The 15,461-nt window shown below is 40.4% G+C and overlaps 1 protein-coding gene across 2 annotated transcripts in view; it reads right to left on the bottom strand.

Moving 5' to 3' along the window:
* The window catches only part of heca (headcase), a 70,491-nt gene that overhangs the window by 4,113 nt on the left and 50,917 nt on the right, over nucleotides 1–15,461 (bottom strand). Inside the window, exons 3-5 of one of the 2 annotated variants that reach the window (XM_069054998.1) lie at nucleotides 14,439–14,486; nucleotides 1,289–1,477; nucleotides 1,036–1,221 (exon numbers count right to left, since the gene is read on the bottom strand). In XM_069054998.1, the coding sequence (XP_068911099.1) occupies nucleotides 1,036–1,221; nucleotides 1,289–1,477; nucleotides 14,439–14,486 (423 nt within the window). The remainder of the gene's footprint in view (nucleotides 1–1,035; nucleotides 1,222–1,288; nucleotides 1,478–14,438; nucleotides 14,487–15,461) is intronic. The other variant, XM_069054999.1, reaches the window with a different exon arrangement.

Here is a 15,461-nt window from a genome sequence, read left to right as displayed (position 1 = left end):
GCAATTTCTACGACAGGTACGGCGTGCAATTCACAAAAAGAACTGCCAGTTGAAATATTTCGGGTATCTGAACGGAGATATTTAGAAAAAAAAAAGAAAGAAATAATAAATTTCTACAAGCGATTTTTGAAAAACATTTATTTAAACTTACGAACAAAACAGTAACAGTAGGTGACAAGTTTCTTTTAAAAGTAAAAAAAAAGTATAGAAACACAGTGGAAGTGTAAAAAAAAAAATCAACTGGAAGCCTTCCAAAATCTAAAGAAGCTGTCGAGGATCAAAAGGAATGCTAGAGCACAATCGACAAACATTTTGTGATATTTGAGTATCTTTAACACCAAGTAAATGACAGTTTGGAATACGATGTGGAAAAACATTTGTGAAAATGTGAAATCCACTCTTCGTGTTTGAAACATAGATTTTTTTTACAAACAATACATTTATTTTCCTTGCTTTTATCACTTTTGAATAAAATTTTACTCAACTGAACAGATTAAATTTTTGTGGGGTGATTTGATTTTAATGCATATGTAATTTGATTATTTTTTTTATTTACTTTCTCAAATCCCCTTGTTCTTAGGCAACCAAGTAATCACATCTTGGAATACTGTTCTCGTTTCTAGATAGATGTAGATATACCACTATAGGAAATCCATACAATTGATAAAAGAATACCTCAAATCATGAGAATAAATAATTTGATAACCTTTGTTATCTGGTGGATCCTTTAAAAATCTCGCGATCAGAAATTTGTCATAATTTTAAAAAACCTACCTGTAAGTACTGTATTTACTTATGTCAATGAAAAGAAATATGTAAATATTTTTAATGCTAATGCAGACTAAAAAAATAAACACCAAATTTAGTAACAGTCGTTTTTGGAATCGTGTAAATTTTTTCAAAATGTTTTGGATAAAAAAAAAATATATTAAAACGAGCGAAGTTAACCTGTCGATAACACACACATTTACGAAAGTATTTTGTAATTAAGACGATACGCGCTAATGCAAAAAGTAAAAAGGTTAGAAACGATACCTTTATGCGTTCGGTGCAGCACGGCATGGCAGCAAAAATATCGTACGAGTACATGGTACCCAAGACCAGAGAAGATCCGTCCCATCTCTGGTTGCAGAACCTGCAGATTATAGCGCGTCCATTTACGCCTTCCAGGCAGGCCATGCACACTACTGTCAAGAACTGGGTGCGTCCTTCTACTTTCACCTGCAAACACGAAAGAAAAAAATATGAACAATTGCATAACGAGCGAACCTCGAGCTTCGTAACTCACCTCGATGCAGCCTTTGGCGTGTTGGCGAGGACTGAGGAAAAACGTGCCGTCGACGAGAGGATACCTATCGAAAACCGGCATCCTTTCTTCGCAAAGGACACAGTGCACTTTGGAGCGACCCTGAGATGCGAGCGTTGACAAGATGAAACAGCGTGTGTCATCGTTTCCGTGGTTGCCTTCGTCTTCCGTCTGGAAGAAAAACAGTGTTTTCAGTGACGAGATGATCGGGAAAAAACGGGGGACAGAGGCTTTGATCATTTTCCGATTGGGAACGCGGGGATAATATCCGGACGGGGTTTAATAAGGTGGTGAGGCCGGACGTAATAACCACACTCGGCAAACAGCCGAGTCCTCGGGCTCTCGATAAACAACTAACAGGGGTGGTCCTGCTTGTACAAGATTTTAATAAGACTAACAGTTAGCGCGTGTAAGATATGGCTCGATGTCACACTGTAAATAACATTTTTAATTAACGGAGAGTCTGAAAACAAAGAAATTGCAGAAGGGTTTATCGCGAGATGGATAAGCAAAGAAGACGTTTAACCTTAATGTAACTTTAATATTTCGCGTCATATTTCAGTTTTATCCGAGCGCAGGTTTTTCATCTGAACTAAAGTGGATTCCTGGGAAGCTTTCTCTTAAAGACAATCTACAGCAGTCATCTTGCATGAACGTAATACCGCTCCTGAACAGGAGCGGACACGCTAATCTGCCAAAAAAAAAATTTGCACCAAAAAAATTCCACGGTGAAACATCAACTTCTGATATTTTAATCATCCCTGCTTTGAATGTCGGAGTCGGAGTCGAGGATTTCCAAATGAGCTTATGTCAGGGAAAAATTGTGCGGTTAACTTGTCGACAAGTGAACGAGGACGACTTTTCGAAACCATTAAATATTTCTACATGAGGAAATTTCGTTTCAGTTGCACGTTGTTATTTAGTCAATTTTGCCTATGTTCTATTACGGTCATCGCGGCTCTCGCTGTGCAAATGTAATGAAGTTTGTCGTGGAGTTTAGGAGTTTATAACGAGCTCGACGGTCACATAAACCACACTTTCGCAACTTTATGCCGGCCAGTCAAAAACAGGAAGCGGTTTGTCCCTCTGAAATTTCACGATGACACTCCAAACTGTTATTCGAATCGGTTTTTGCTTGCACCGAATTGCACGGCGGTCTTGTGAACTGTAAATTTTTTACTTGATGACTCGAGGGTATCGAGATGATCATTATCAATTAAGTCGCTTGTTGGACGAAATGTTGTTCGTGTCCTGGCGGAGCTAATCGATGACAGGTATTAGGGTGTTTAATTGAAACTGTCGACGAAGATATATCGCACACGTCCCCATTAAAAATCTCCGATATGTTAAATCAAATATATCTACTGTAATAAATCTAGTCACGGAAGTCAGCCGTCTTGGCACAAATCAAACGAATCGAGTTGCATGAAGCCAGTTCTTTATGCGGTCGCAATGCAGAAACAGTGGTCGCAATTATAGTTGCACGTTTAATTTACAACTGGCTACGAATATGGCGAGTGAAATCTGTGCAGTTCGTTCCAGATAGACATCTGTTATTCAACGATCAATCGCGTCTCTAAATGGCCGTCCATCAATATGGGATTCCGGGGCGCTCCTTTTTATCGATATCAGAAGCACAAGAGAGGCGTGCTTCGTCAAAGACCAGACTTTTCTCGCGGACGACCCAAGTGTTACAATTACATACGATTCAATTTGTATGCAAGGAGTTCCTCTTGCATCACGAAACGTCACATCCACGACTGTTTTTTCCTTGTTATCGCGGAACGTACGATATTTCACTGCCGCCATATCGACCCGATTTGAACCCACGTCGTCTCAGTAGCCCGCTCCTAAATCAACGTCGCCGCCTTCTTTCGACCGAATTACAAGGTCCACCATGGAAATTAATCGTCGCTCGTCGATTTATCACAATGTTGCATGTAAATTTTTCGCGATTATGTTACTTCTTCGGAATTCTGTTGGCAAACACCGGTTCGAAAAGATGACCGGAATGTCGTCCCAACACGTGATATTTTATCGGAAAAATGCTGGAAAACGGAAGTCCTCTATGCAGGAAACCGATAATTGCACGCACCAGGTTAAATAGTCATGACATTTTTTCACTGATTAGGTAGTCGCAGGTTCGTTAACCGTGGCCGATGGGGGATGCATTGTTCTTCCGACGATGTGATATGGACGACGCATTGACGTCGAAGTGATTAATTATATACTTCGAGCACATGCAACGCCGTGACCTGCCATGAACTGCAATAGGACAACGACTGTACTCGGATGCTAATAACGAACACAAGGACATCTAATTTTAAATGCACCGGCCGCCTACTTTTATGCACCAACTAATGCACGGGGCACGGTTTTAAATGTTAGGCGGCTCTGCCACGTAACGACCTTCCGCAGAAACGAATTATTTTTTACGAAATGTGTTACGAAATCTTACCGGATTCTTCCTGCTACATAAAAAAAAATGACAGCAACTCTGATGCAAGTGCGGTCTGGTCTCTACCAGAGCCGTATGGTTTTGCTGGTTTAACCAGTTAAAACGGTTAACTTGGTTGTAACTGGTTCATGGGTAAAAATGGCCAAGGAACCAAACCGGTCCAAAAAGTTAACCGGTTAACCCATTTGGCCCAATTAATTCATTTAATTAATCATTATGTGAAAGAGAGTAATTAAAGAATTATGTTCATGGTTTAACAAAAATAGCTAATTAACCAAGTTGCACCCTTCAAGTTGTTAAACCAATTAAAGTATCCATCTCCATACTTAACCAGCCAAGTAGGTTGGCCAGCCGGTTTGGCCCTTTACCCGGTTTAATGATTATCTAATTAACCAAGTTAACTGGTTAATCCCTTTTTTCTTTGTACAAAAAATACTTCTTTCATATTAGAGATTAATGTTGCACTTTTTAAACACCAGAAGTATCATGCGTTGGGCTGAGTGGGCGTTGGAAAAAGTAAACCGTTTAGAACAGTGTAAAGTTTGAAATTCCCGCCGTTTGATACGAATGACATTTGTTTGTACATAACTGAACATGTTTGTTTTCAGTCAAGAGTGCCTTTAGATATTCGCTTCGAGAATAGGAATTCTTAGTTACTCTATTTTCAAAGAAAGAAAAGAAAAAAGGAAAGATTTTTTTTGTTTCTAAATTTTAGGTTAGCTATCAACATGTTCCAATTAATTTACACTTTAAAAAAGCACAAGTTGACGTACGATAGTAGACAATTTATTTTCAAAATATTTAGCCGGTACCTGTCAAATTGCATGTTCCTTGAAAAAGCACGATAGCTTCTGATATAGCTCTAAATTATTAGCATTTCCAATATTTTTTTATCATCATATCAACTTCATGAAACTAAAATAAAAACAATCCATGTGCAACATGTTAGATAGACCCGGTTCATTTCTGCATCTTCGAATGTCAGTGGTGCCTGAAGAATCTGATCTGAGGCCACTTGTGTCTTTTATAAATCATTTTCAACATTTTATTTATCTTCGGTTTTAGTAACTTTCGATGATAATTTTTTGACCTAGTAAATTTGTTAAGGAATGTTAGACTTAAGGTGGATATTATTGATTGCAACTGACGTAATGGAAACTCTTTACATTTAAAATATAACCAAATGTCAAGTCGCAACTTTTACCAAAAGAATCATAACGACTAGCATGGAACAAATCACATTTCTCGTCATGTGAAATTCGCAATTTAAGGAGTGTTTTTTAACACTAGACTCAATTGTTGTTCACATACCAATGTTATTGTCACGTAATTACCCAGTTCTCTTTAGAGATATATTGCTTCATAATCTGATAACTTATCAGCACCGAATCTATTATGTACGTATTTACTGAATCTGTTTTTAGCTAAAAAATGTAATCTGTAGCGGCAGATTTTTTCTTTTTTCACAATAATTCAAGTTTTTCTTGAATTTGGGTGGGGCCCAAAGGACAGAAAACATTCTTGTTGCTATTATTAACATTGGGAATTTAATACCAACATGATCATTAATCTATGGTACGGCTATTGAGAACCCGGGGGCGGATAATTTATGTCCAAAAGTTTTCAAAGCGAAATCAACAATTTAAATTACATTTTTATTGACTCTCAACATGTTGAAAGAAAATATGTAAACACAAACATTAATACAGTTAGTGCTGCTGTAATATTTACGTTTGTTTCGCTGCAACGCATTCCGACTAAAAATATTGAAGTCAACAACAAACACAGTACCTATTAATATTCAATCGTTCAACTTTAGTACTCTAGAACTGTCTCGAACGCTCGATGTTATTGTTAGATCAGGATTTCGGAAAAATATCCGACAATCTAAACGTCGATAGCGCCTCTGTTTGTCTTCCACTGGTCCTCCCGACTGACGGCGTAGGCGTCGCGAGCGTCGAATCTTCTCGGCGTCGTCCCCGGCGCGATCTTTTTTAAGCGGCTTAGTTTAATCCAGTCGTTCACAAGTCACCACCTCGCAAAATTAAGCCAAAATCAGATCTTTCCGCTTTAGATTTTCGGATTTTCTCAGCTTGTTATCGCCGACACGGAAAATTATTTTTGTTATAATGTATTTTATTTCACGGCAGCTTTGATCGTGTAGTTTTTCATTCTGGAAATAATTTCACGGTTCCGTTCTGAAGAGCTTCGTGCGAAAACACCCACCGGAGATTAGCACAAGTCCGCCGGTCTAACCCTCATTTTGAAAAACTTTCAGATTGCAATTAATTATGAAGGAAAAAAGTTAAGGAGAGATTTGTGAATTCGACGAACTCGCTTGATAAAATCGACGTCCAATTAATATCGAAAAGTTTCCTCCTAATGAATGGCAAAGTGCTTTTTGGGAAAAGTTGTCTAATTGGTCGATTGATTGTTTAGCGTCGCTCATCAATTCAATTTGGTTATTGATTTCGCGACGGACTGTTTCCCTTCACGATTCAATTTGGTGGGAAATGACAAATCGTGGCTGCTACAAGAAAAGACTCGCCATTGTCAATCACTCTTCCGTTCACTGGTTTCCTGTTGTTGAACACTTTTTCTTTCATCGGTCTTGTCTGGACGACACGACTGTTGTATGTTTCCTTGATGGAAGTGGTCGATGTCAACAAAACTTCGCTTTTAACGTCCCCAACTAGGCTTTTTCACCCGACCACTTTTTCTCCTTCCTCAAAAACAGCTCCGGAAAAGATCGAATCGAAAATTGATGTAATATTTGACAAAAAGCTATTTCGAGGATCCAGATAAAACGACACCAGTCAAATATTAATCGCATCCACCAAGACAGCATAACTTGATGATGACAATTCAGGCTAATACAATTTCTGTGTACTATTTATGAAGAGCGTCAATTAATAATGACGGCCGGAAAGTCATAAATTGGTGAGCAATGAATAAGTAAATAGTGGGTCTAATGGGCTTCCCTGGTCTGTTTGGTTGTATAAGATTCGTTGTTAATTGGAAGCAGTGATCATCTTTTGCTTTTAATGAGCATCCAAATTGTTCATCTAGGAACTCGTGAAACTTCACGATCATCTTTCGCAATCCTCTCGAGCTTTATTATCGGATTTTATTTCATGCTCCCTGTGAAACTCCGTTTCTTTTCGTCTCTCATCGCCAGGACTATAAAGGCGCACTCTTCCAGATACATTTTTCATGGTCGTCGCGGTGTTTTATTTCCGTTACACCTGGTCCTTACACCGAGAGCACTTCTCGTCGCCGACGACAATTTACGCCCATCGGTGTCGCTTTTACGACGCAGAAACACCCAGCATGGGAATTAATCGGGTAAAAAGTGAGTTTGGGAGGAGTGTCGAATCGAAACAGCCTTATAACGACGAAAACGCTTATATCGCGTGCTTTACGACATAACTCCTGAAACGACCGAATTTCAATATATCCCTCTAGTGTGGCAGTTTCAAAAAGTAATTCTCGACCAAACTACCGGTGAAATGTTAAACATTCGCATAAAACCGAGAGTCTAAGTTTTATGCGGCCACTCCACTTTATTTTGTTTGTTTCCTCCATTGTTTTGTTGGTAATTTTAAATTTAGATCCGGCCAACTTTTACGTCTAGCTTTGCTCGAATGGCCCATTCGGAAACCATAAGAATCGCCAAATTAATTAAAATTTATTGGAATTTTTATTGGCGAAGCCGTAAAACGTACTCGATACGCTCCAAATTCTGTATACATTATTTTAATATTCCGCAACCGACTCTGTTTGCTTTGTTGTGCTGGGAGTTGACGAAGTTAATGGATTTCGTGGTCCACCTCGTCGACGAAGGGTTGAGTGCAACAGTCGACTCTGGTGTCAGATTGAGGAGCATGTTGCTGTCTGCTTCGATTGACAGGACAGGTAATTGGCAATCCACGATGCTAAATCGATTAGGTCGTCTGACACTGCAATCGACTCACGTCACTCAATTACCAGACTGAAGGACGAGACTCTGCAAGTCTGCAGCCAAACCGCTGCAAAGCATCCACGAATCTATAATTTTGAAAGTGTACTTCGTTACCCCGAAGAGCGCACGAAGCTCGCAGGGTCCGTTTCCAAGGATGCTCTCAGCTTTTCTATTTAGTTTTCATGCTCTTTTGGGAGACTCCGAACAAAACACTGCAGTTTATGCTTAAACCGGAACGGCATAAATCTAAGATTGTGTTCTAAGTGAGACCGTCTGATCCCAGAAAGTTACGACGTCTCAATATGACTCTCCGTGAGTTACAACTTCGGTAAAAGCAGTCTTTTAGGTGGAATCCAGGTTCCGGAATGACCACGATGGCCGATGGCGCAACCCGAATTTCCCCGGCTCCTTCCTACATTTCATATCTTTCAATTAATCCGGCGTTGACGGTCTCTCCTCTCTTCCATCCTAGACGTAGGAATTTCCGATTGTCAGTATTTCTATATCCGGAGTCAATTCCCGCCTTATCGCCGAGGCCTGGATAACGCCCGATATTTCTCGAGGTGGTATTTACTCAACATCAGACGAAAATTATGAAGTAGATTTCAGGACTTTTCAATAAGAAAAGTTTTACGTTTTGTAATATCCGACCTAAGATGAGTTCTATAAATGTCTCGAGAGCGCCCGTCTTTGGCTTTGCATGTTTTATTTATGTCTTATCGTGGCTCTTCTTCGCTTTGATCTATGCCGAAGTGTTCCCATGTGTAATTACATTTTTAAAACTCGATTCTTCTATTTCTATTTGGAATCAATCACGTCGTCTATTCTTCTGCGAGATTCTGCACCTTACACCGCACCACACATCCGGAGGAAATTACTCCAAACTTGAAAAAAAAATCAGGAAGAAGTTAAACTTGACGCTTCCAGTCGTAAAGTCGCTCGTAAAATACTGTGATATTAGGAAACTTGACGAAACCCGAACGAAAATTATAATTCGAATGCATTTCGAGTTTAATATACCAGGAGTTATATCTCGGCTTTGGAAATCTGCCAAAATTCCTCGTGTTAACAGTATAATTGCTGTAGCTGTAGCTTCAATGACCTTCGCGTGCACAGAATACTGCCGAGTACTAAGATGATTGCCAGAGAGAGCAGTTAAACTTTTAATTAAAAGCTGTATTTAGATAACTATCGTCTAGTCGATTGCATTTTAAAATATAAACACGCCATCTGATTGCATAGTAGAGAGGTTTTTTTTGTTGATACGTAACATATGGAATTTTTCACAGCAATGCACAATCTCCCCTCGGGAACGTGTTGTTTTTGTGGTTTTTACTTTTACACCAAGAGAGTCACAGCACAAATTTAATTTTTCCCCGAATTGGCGGTAAGTTTGATTGCACTATCGTGTCGGATACCGAAGCTACGAGCGCAGCTGGTTGATCTTAAATGTTCATATTTATCAAAGAGCTTTCTGTTTTTCGCTTAACTGTGCAAGCTTTGATCCCAACGTGGTAATTGCTTGTGAAAATTGTTTAAAGCGACAGACACAACAATTTTGAACAGTGCACAAATAACATGCCAACCCCACACATCACACAAGGTCCCTTTAAATAAAAGCGGCGTCTGCTTCAAAGCCCGAAGCTATGAGCTTTCACCCTAATAGGACCGTTGTTCATATCCCGAAGTGCAAGGTATTAATTTTTCGATCTGAGCTGATCGTTCCGGATTCCGGAAGACTCGGCTGTTCTGTCCCGAAGCTACAAGCACAAACAAACGTCGCGGCGGCTTCGTTTTTCACCACCACCAAGTAATAAAAAACCAGGCACAAGTTTAATATCGTGAAATGAAATAACGCTTGCGTGGACACGCGATGAGACTCGCGTTTAGACGGATGAACGATTTCGATTAAAACTTCAACTATAAGTGTGGAGTCGCGCCTTAACCTTCGCCCTGTCGTTGGCGGCTCGGAACGACCTGGAAAGGAGCAACACGGACACCGGAACGTCCTCCGGGCGGCTCCTAAGCTCGATTGATGCGAGCGGCGGACCCAGGTTTAGGCCGCAGTTCAAACATGAGGTTTCAAGAGTCGTGATATACGGGGTCTTTATGGAGGATTTTGGGATCGCCGGAGGACACAGGTGGTCTCCAAGAAAAAACAGTCATTTATCACGGCCCTCCAGTTTTATCTAGATGCGCAGAATTGCGACTAAATACGAGAAATCGTGATGGTTAAGAAGTGACTCGTGGATTGTTATCCGCTCTGAATGGAATCGTTTATTCGGTGTGATGCCGTAAAGTTAATTAATTATGTAGTCAGCATCGTGAGTTTCTTGTGGCATTTTGTCGATCGATCATTCTGGAATTTTTGGAAAGTGGCCCGTCTTGATTGATGGTCTCTCTTTCGACCTCAACACGAACAATTTTATATATCTCGTCCTACAAATTATTGGCGCCGTTACGCAAAGCTTACAAAAATGCAGTCCTGTCACTGGCAAGTTTTACCGCCACCGGGAAAATAATATAAATATTAATGTAGATTCACAACTTTTGCTTCTATCTTTTCGATACGCTTGCTTTGGTAGTTGAAAAGTGCAATTCTCCGAACCAACTTGTTAAAAATTATTATTAATTTGAAGGCGGGTTGGGGGGAGATCATAACCGATTAGTCACCAAGTCAACGAGACTTTTATTCCAGTGGGAAGTGTACTTCATATTGGCCATAAAAAATTTTGAAAGCTGCTTGTAACGTGGTGAACGAACTGTGAACGATTGTTGGAAGAAGGCGGTAATGTCTGAAGTTATTATTATCTTGCAAACGGCGTTTCACTCATTTAAATAATAACACTTCCTGAAAAAAGCACGACGTGGGACACGGTGGGCGTACCCTTAATTCAATTTTGAGACGAAAGCTGGAATGCTGCTGAATCATGAATATTGCAGCAGATTAGGATCACAATCGAGTCTATTTCCTTTAATTAAAAATGCTTAGACAGCTGCCTTAACACTGGCGATTCCAATTTAATGGCCAATGAAACTCGATTACGATATTCCCGGAATTAATTTCGTCTGTTTGAAAGAACCCGGTTGGATATACAATTTTGGCAACACCCAAACATAAAAGTCCGGTATTTCATCACAGCTGCAGTATTGCATCGGCACATAAACGCGGTCGTCGAACCTTGCTCCATTGCCAACTTCACACCGTTTTTAGTAACCGCACAGCGACTTTTACAGACAATCCATGTGATCCCCAGGAGAACGAACGAGCTTTCTCGTTTCTTGACCCATTTTTTTGAGGACATCTGTGCCGACTGCGCCACGCTCAACAGATGGTGCTTTGTCCCGGGGCAAATCGCGAACTTCACCTCGGATCTGTCCTAACCTAACCGGCCTCCATCTTGTAAAACTCACCCTTAACCGGCAACGTTCGATAAAGACGCGCCCCGGCTTGCATCCCCACACTCCGTTAAAGTTGATTAGTTAATAATGCGAGGATGGAAGTGCGAACCGCGTTATCGCTGTAATACAGGACAAGCTGGACCTGAGCTAATCTCAATTGTGTTTGGCCGCTGAACGGTCTGCGGATTTGCGATTCGAATCCCAAACCGAGAAAAGGGTCTTCTTGCTGCACAGATATCAAGCTTGGGTGCACACTACACTTCGTTCTCTCAAATATTTGCATGTTTGTTGCGGAAAGCGGCGAACGTTCGTTCCTCTTTAAATTTATCGAACGGACCCTGAACGCCCAGGACACCTAACACAAATAAATTTGCACCTGAATTTTTCCAGGGGTGAGTTCTCGCCACCGAAGACTTCATTACTTCAGCTTATCCTGTTCCGTGCCTTTGCTCCAAAATGCTCCGCTCGGAGGCAAACAAAAGAAATACACCACCGCTAGTGCACACTTAATCCTAGATTTGGATTTGCATCGCAGAGTGAAGGGAGTGTTACGATGAGCAGGGTCATGCAACAAATGCAGATTTTCCACACTTTTTTGCCAAATCACGAGCTCAACTCAGATTTCATGGAGATAATCCGTTTTTTTACCAACAGTTGTTTGTATCGTCCAGCTAAGTTCATATGTCAACAACACTATTTGCATAATAATAGATATCAGGTCAAATAACACTGATACACTTCCTTATCATAACCATAATATTATTAAGCAAATTACCCAAACAGCGAAAGTGATACAAGAACAAACGATGCGTATCAGGGTGTGGAATCTTAAAAATTTTCCTAGGCTAAAAGTAGCACGTTCCTTTCAAATACAATAAAACAAAATGTGTTTTCACTGGGTACTACAACTGCACGTATCAAAGTGATTTCAAGTTTTCCATTAGATATAAAAACATATAAAACATAAATCCCCAAAAGCTAAACATAAACACGCAGACGGGTATCTGTCGACAGACATTAAAACGAGAAAAGTAAAAGAAAAAAGAGCCAGATGTGTAAATCAAATATTACTGGAGCTTTGTTTAAAGTTCGACGAACTAAAATAATATGCCAGACGTCCCGAAAAAATTGTAATTCTGATGATATTTAACGCAGAGTTATCCACATGGCGTAAATGATGTGGCAAGAGATCGCCTCTTGTTTGGAGGTAGTAACTTTGTCTTTGATGTAATTAAGTCTGTACACAGCCGAGCTTTACAACAAATTGAGTTAATTTATTCGATAGATACATTAAACCCAGAGTAAATTAGAAGGCAAAGTGGCATAAAATACATATAACCAGTCGCTCATGCAAGTGGGGTTATCGCGTGCCATTCAAGAATTTCTTTGGAGCGACTGACAGACCTGAGGTATTAAATTTAACGCGTGCAAGAATATTTGTGTCCGTGAAGACAATTTGAATGTGGGTTTACATTGAAACATTTTGAACAAGAGGTGTTTTCAACACTACCAACAATTATGTGGTGTCTGTGGGTCACGGCGTTAACTCCTTGCGGAAGCTGGGAGTGTTGAACTTCTGTTTCATCACGAAACAATGTGTTTATAATAAAAGCGTACAAAACACGCCATAAACATGAATTCTCTTCAAAACCGGGGACGACCCAATTGTCGGATGGAACCGTCGCATTTTTGAGGAAAATTGAAAAGCACGGTTTACATTTCGCTTCGATTCTCATGAACACAAATACTAGAAAACAAATATACGCGAACCTATCACAATGCATAATCTTCCCTGGAAATCGGTAGACAAACAACGAACAAAAAGCCCCGACTGCGGGTCGTTGACGTTTCATCCTGGAAAAAATGGCAGCCCGAAAGCTCCTAATCGGGCGAGTGTCTTATTCGCCGCTTTGTGAATAATGAACCATTTCCTCTCGACCGTCTCTCGAGCTTTGCGTTAACTAAATCAGGACGAATTTGTCACAACTCGCTAAAAGCCAAGTTTCGGACGGGGAGAGGCCACCATCAATCACGCCGATGACACCGCAACGGCCGACTGCACCGCAACTCGATGCAATTTTACGTAAATATTTTCGAGGGCGGTAATATTTTTATTACCGGTGTTTGCGTCCGGTGCAGATCAACTGACAGCAGTCGGTTAATTTTTCACAAGTTCAGCCAGGACGAAAATAAAACAGGAGTCACACGACGTCAGCCCCGAGCCTGAAAAATTTATTGTTCTATTCATACAACGGGACCTGATCGATATGTCCAGACTGTAAACCCGCTACAATTTGTCCAATTATTTCTAAATTAACTATATACCCCGGGAATTATTTAATGACGGCGCCATTAACACAAAGAATTCGAGCGCGACACCGTGACGGGTGGCTACTATCCGTCATTTTTAAATTAAAAGCCAACCACTAATTCATCGGGGGTTGGATTTAGTCGAGAAAAGGCTGCTGGCGGCGACATCTGAATGACGAGATGTACGAGGCCATCAACGTCAACGGTGCACATTTAATAACGCAATATGTCGGAGACAACGCGCGATGAAAAGACGTTGCTGGCGGTGAACACGCACCATTACTTCGACGTTTTGTCTGAATTTAAGACGGGACCCATCTTCAAATGAAGTGTAAACAAGAAAGATGAAGGAGGGTCCCGCTGATGTAATCGCCAAATTGCGAATTTACAATGAATGGTGGGACGGCGACTAAAAAAAATGCAAAACGCATAAATTACACTCACTTGCAGGATGGCGGGTGTGTCTTTTCCGCAAAACAACGCCATGAATCTTCATCTGTTCTCACCGCAATTCACAATTCCTAAGATGGTGGCTCACGCGAGATAAAGCTCCAAATCGGTATGCCGAACCTACCGACCAGAACTATCAATTTCTGCAAATCTAAGAGTCGAATCGATCGAATTCCGACATTTCAGGATTAAGTGGATCAAACATGTTCATTATCGGCATAATTTATGAGAGAAATCTGGCACACGATGACTGTCAAAACTCCGCGTCCAACTCTTGCACGTTCGGCAATCAAAGACAATGATATGGTATACCTAATCAGCGTTTTTACAATCCGGCACACCCGAATGCAACAATGGCGCAGACGGTCGAAAGCAGACACGATACATAATTGATGCAGAACCGACTGCATTATTATACGTTTGTATCGTGAGCGAGAGGTATTATTGGATCAATTTCAGGCGGATTTTTGAAAGTCATAAGTGCTTTTTCGTCTTGCCCGTCCCCGCAACATTAATTAATTATTGAACGACCGCTGGTGCAAACGACTTACGTGTCCGATCAATTTTTCAGGGAGTCGCCGGCTAACTTTCGGCCTTACCTGAAACAAGAATAAAGAAAAATAAGCGTCGTGAATTAAGTGAACCGAAGTTAATGTCGGACGGTGTGCCCGTCCGAAATGTGGGTACACAGGTGGGTTATTACCGGTGGTGGCTCGTAAAGTTATTTGAGTTACTTTGTGTACCCAGTCGGGCTTTAAAAGATTGTGCAAGTTGCGCGTTTCAGGCAGCAAATTAAAACGTGCAGCCATTATTATGAAATATTTATTAAATGGCTGGAAAAAACAGCTAGAACCCGAACGGATCGAGCGAACTTGAACCAGATCGATAATAGTCTTGATTCATTATAAAATTAGGAAACAGTTTTTCATATTTGCTGCTTTGCAGTTGATGTGTTGCCAAGCAATTGCAAATACTTAGGTATGGACTGAGAGGGCGTTGGAAACTGTTAATTGTTTTGCTTTTTTAACGTGTAAATTGACAGTTGTTAGAGCATATTGACAGCTAACCTAAAATTTATCAACCGAAAATCTTGCTGTTTTTTCTTTCTTTGTAATGTTTTCCATTAAAAATAGAATTACATACTAACGATTCTCCAAGCAAATATCTACGAGTCGCGTCAAACGGCGGGAAATTCAAATGTTAATTGTTCTAAATGGTTTACTTTTTTCAAACTCGACTCAGCCCAGGTTTTCATTTGAACGCATCATATAATTAATCTGTATCAATAAATTCAGTGCTTTAACCTATTCTTGGGATTAGGGATGGGCGATATACATCGATGTTAGCCGAACATCGATGTTTTGATTTCAATCTTCGATATTTTGACATCGATGGTATTCTTTTTTAAACGTCAATATTTTATCGATGTTCGTAATAAAACATCGAACATCGACAAAAAAAAAAACAAACAGAAATACAGTTTCCAAGAGATGACGTGAACGCTGAACGGCCCTTCTGGGAAGTGCCCGTGTATATTTGGCCCTGACTTCGCAGATCGGGATCGGTTTCCACTT

The sequence above is a fragment of the Tenebrio molitor genome, chromosome 7 (genome assembly GCF_963966145.1).
Source record: "Tenebrio molitor chromosome 7, icTenMoli1.1, whole genome shotgun sequence".
NCBI classification, from domain to species: domain Eukaryota; kingdom Metazoa; phylum Arthropoda; class Insecta; order Coleoptera; family Tenebrionidae; genus Tenebrio; species Tenebrio molitor.
Note: the sequence above shows the minus strand (reverse complement) of the source record. Positions and strands in the feature narration are given on the sequence as shown.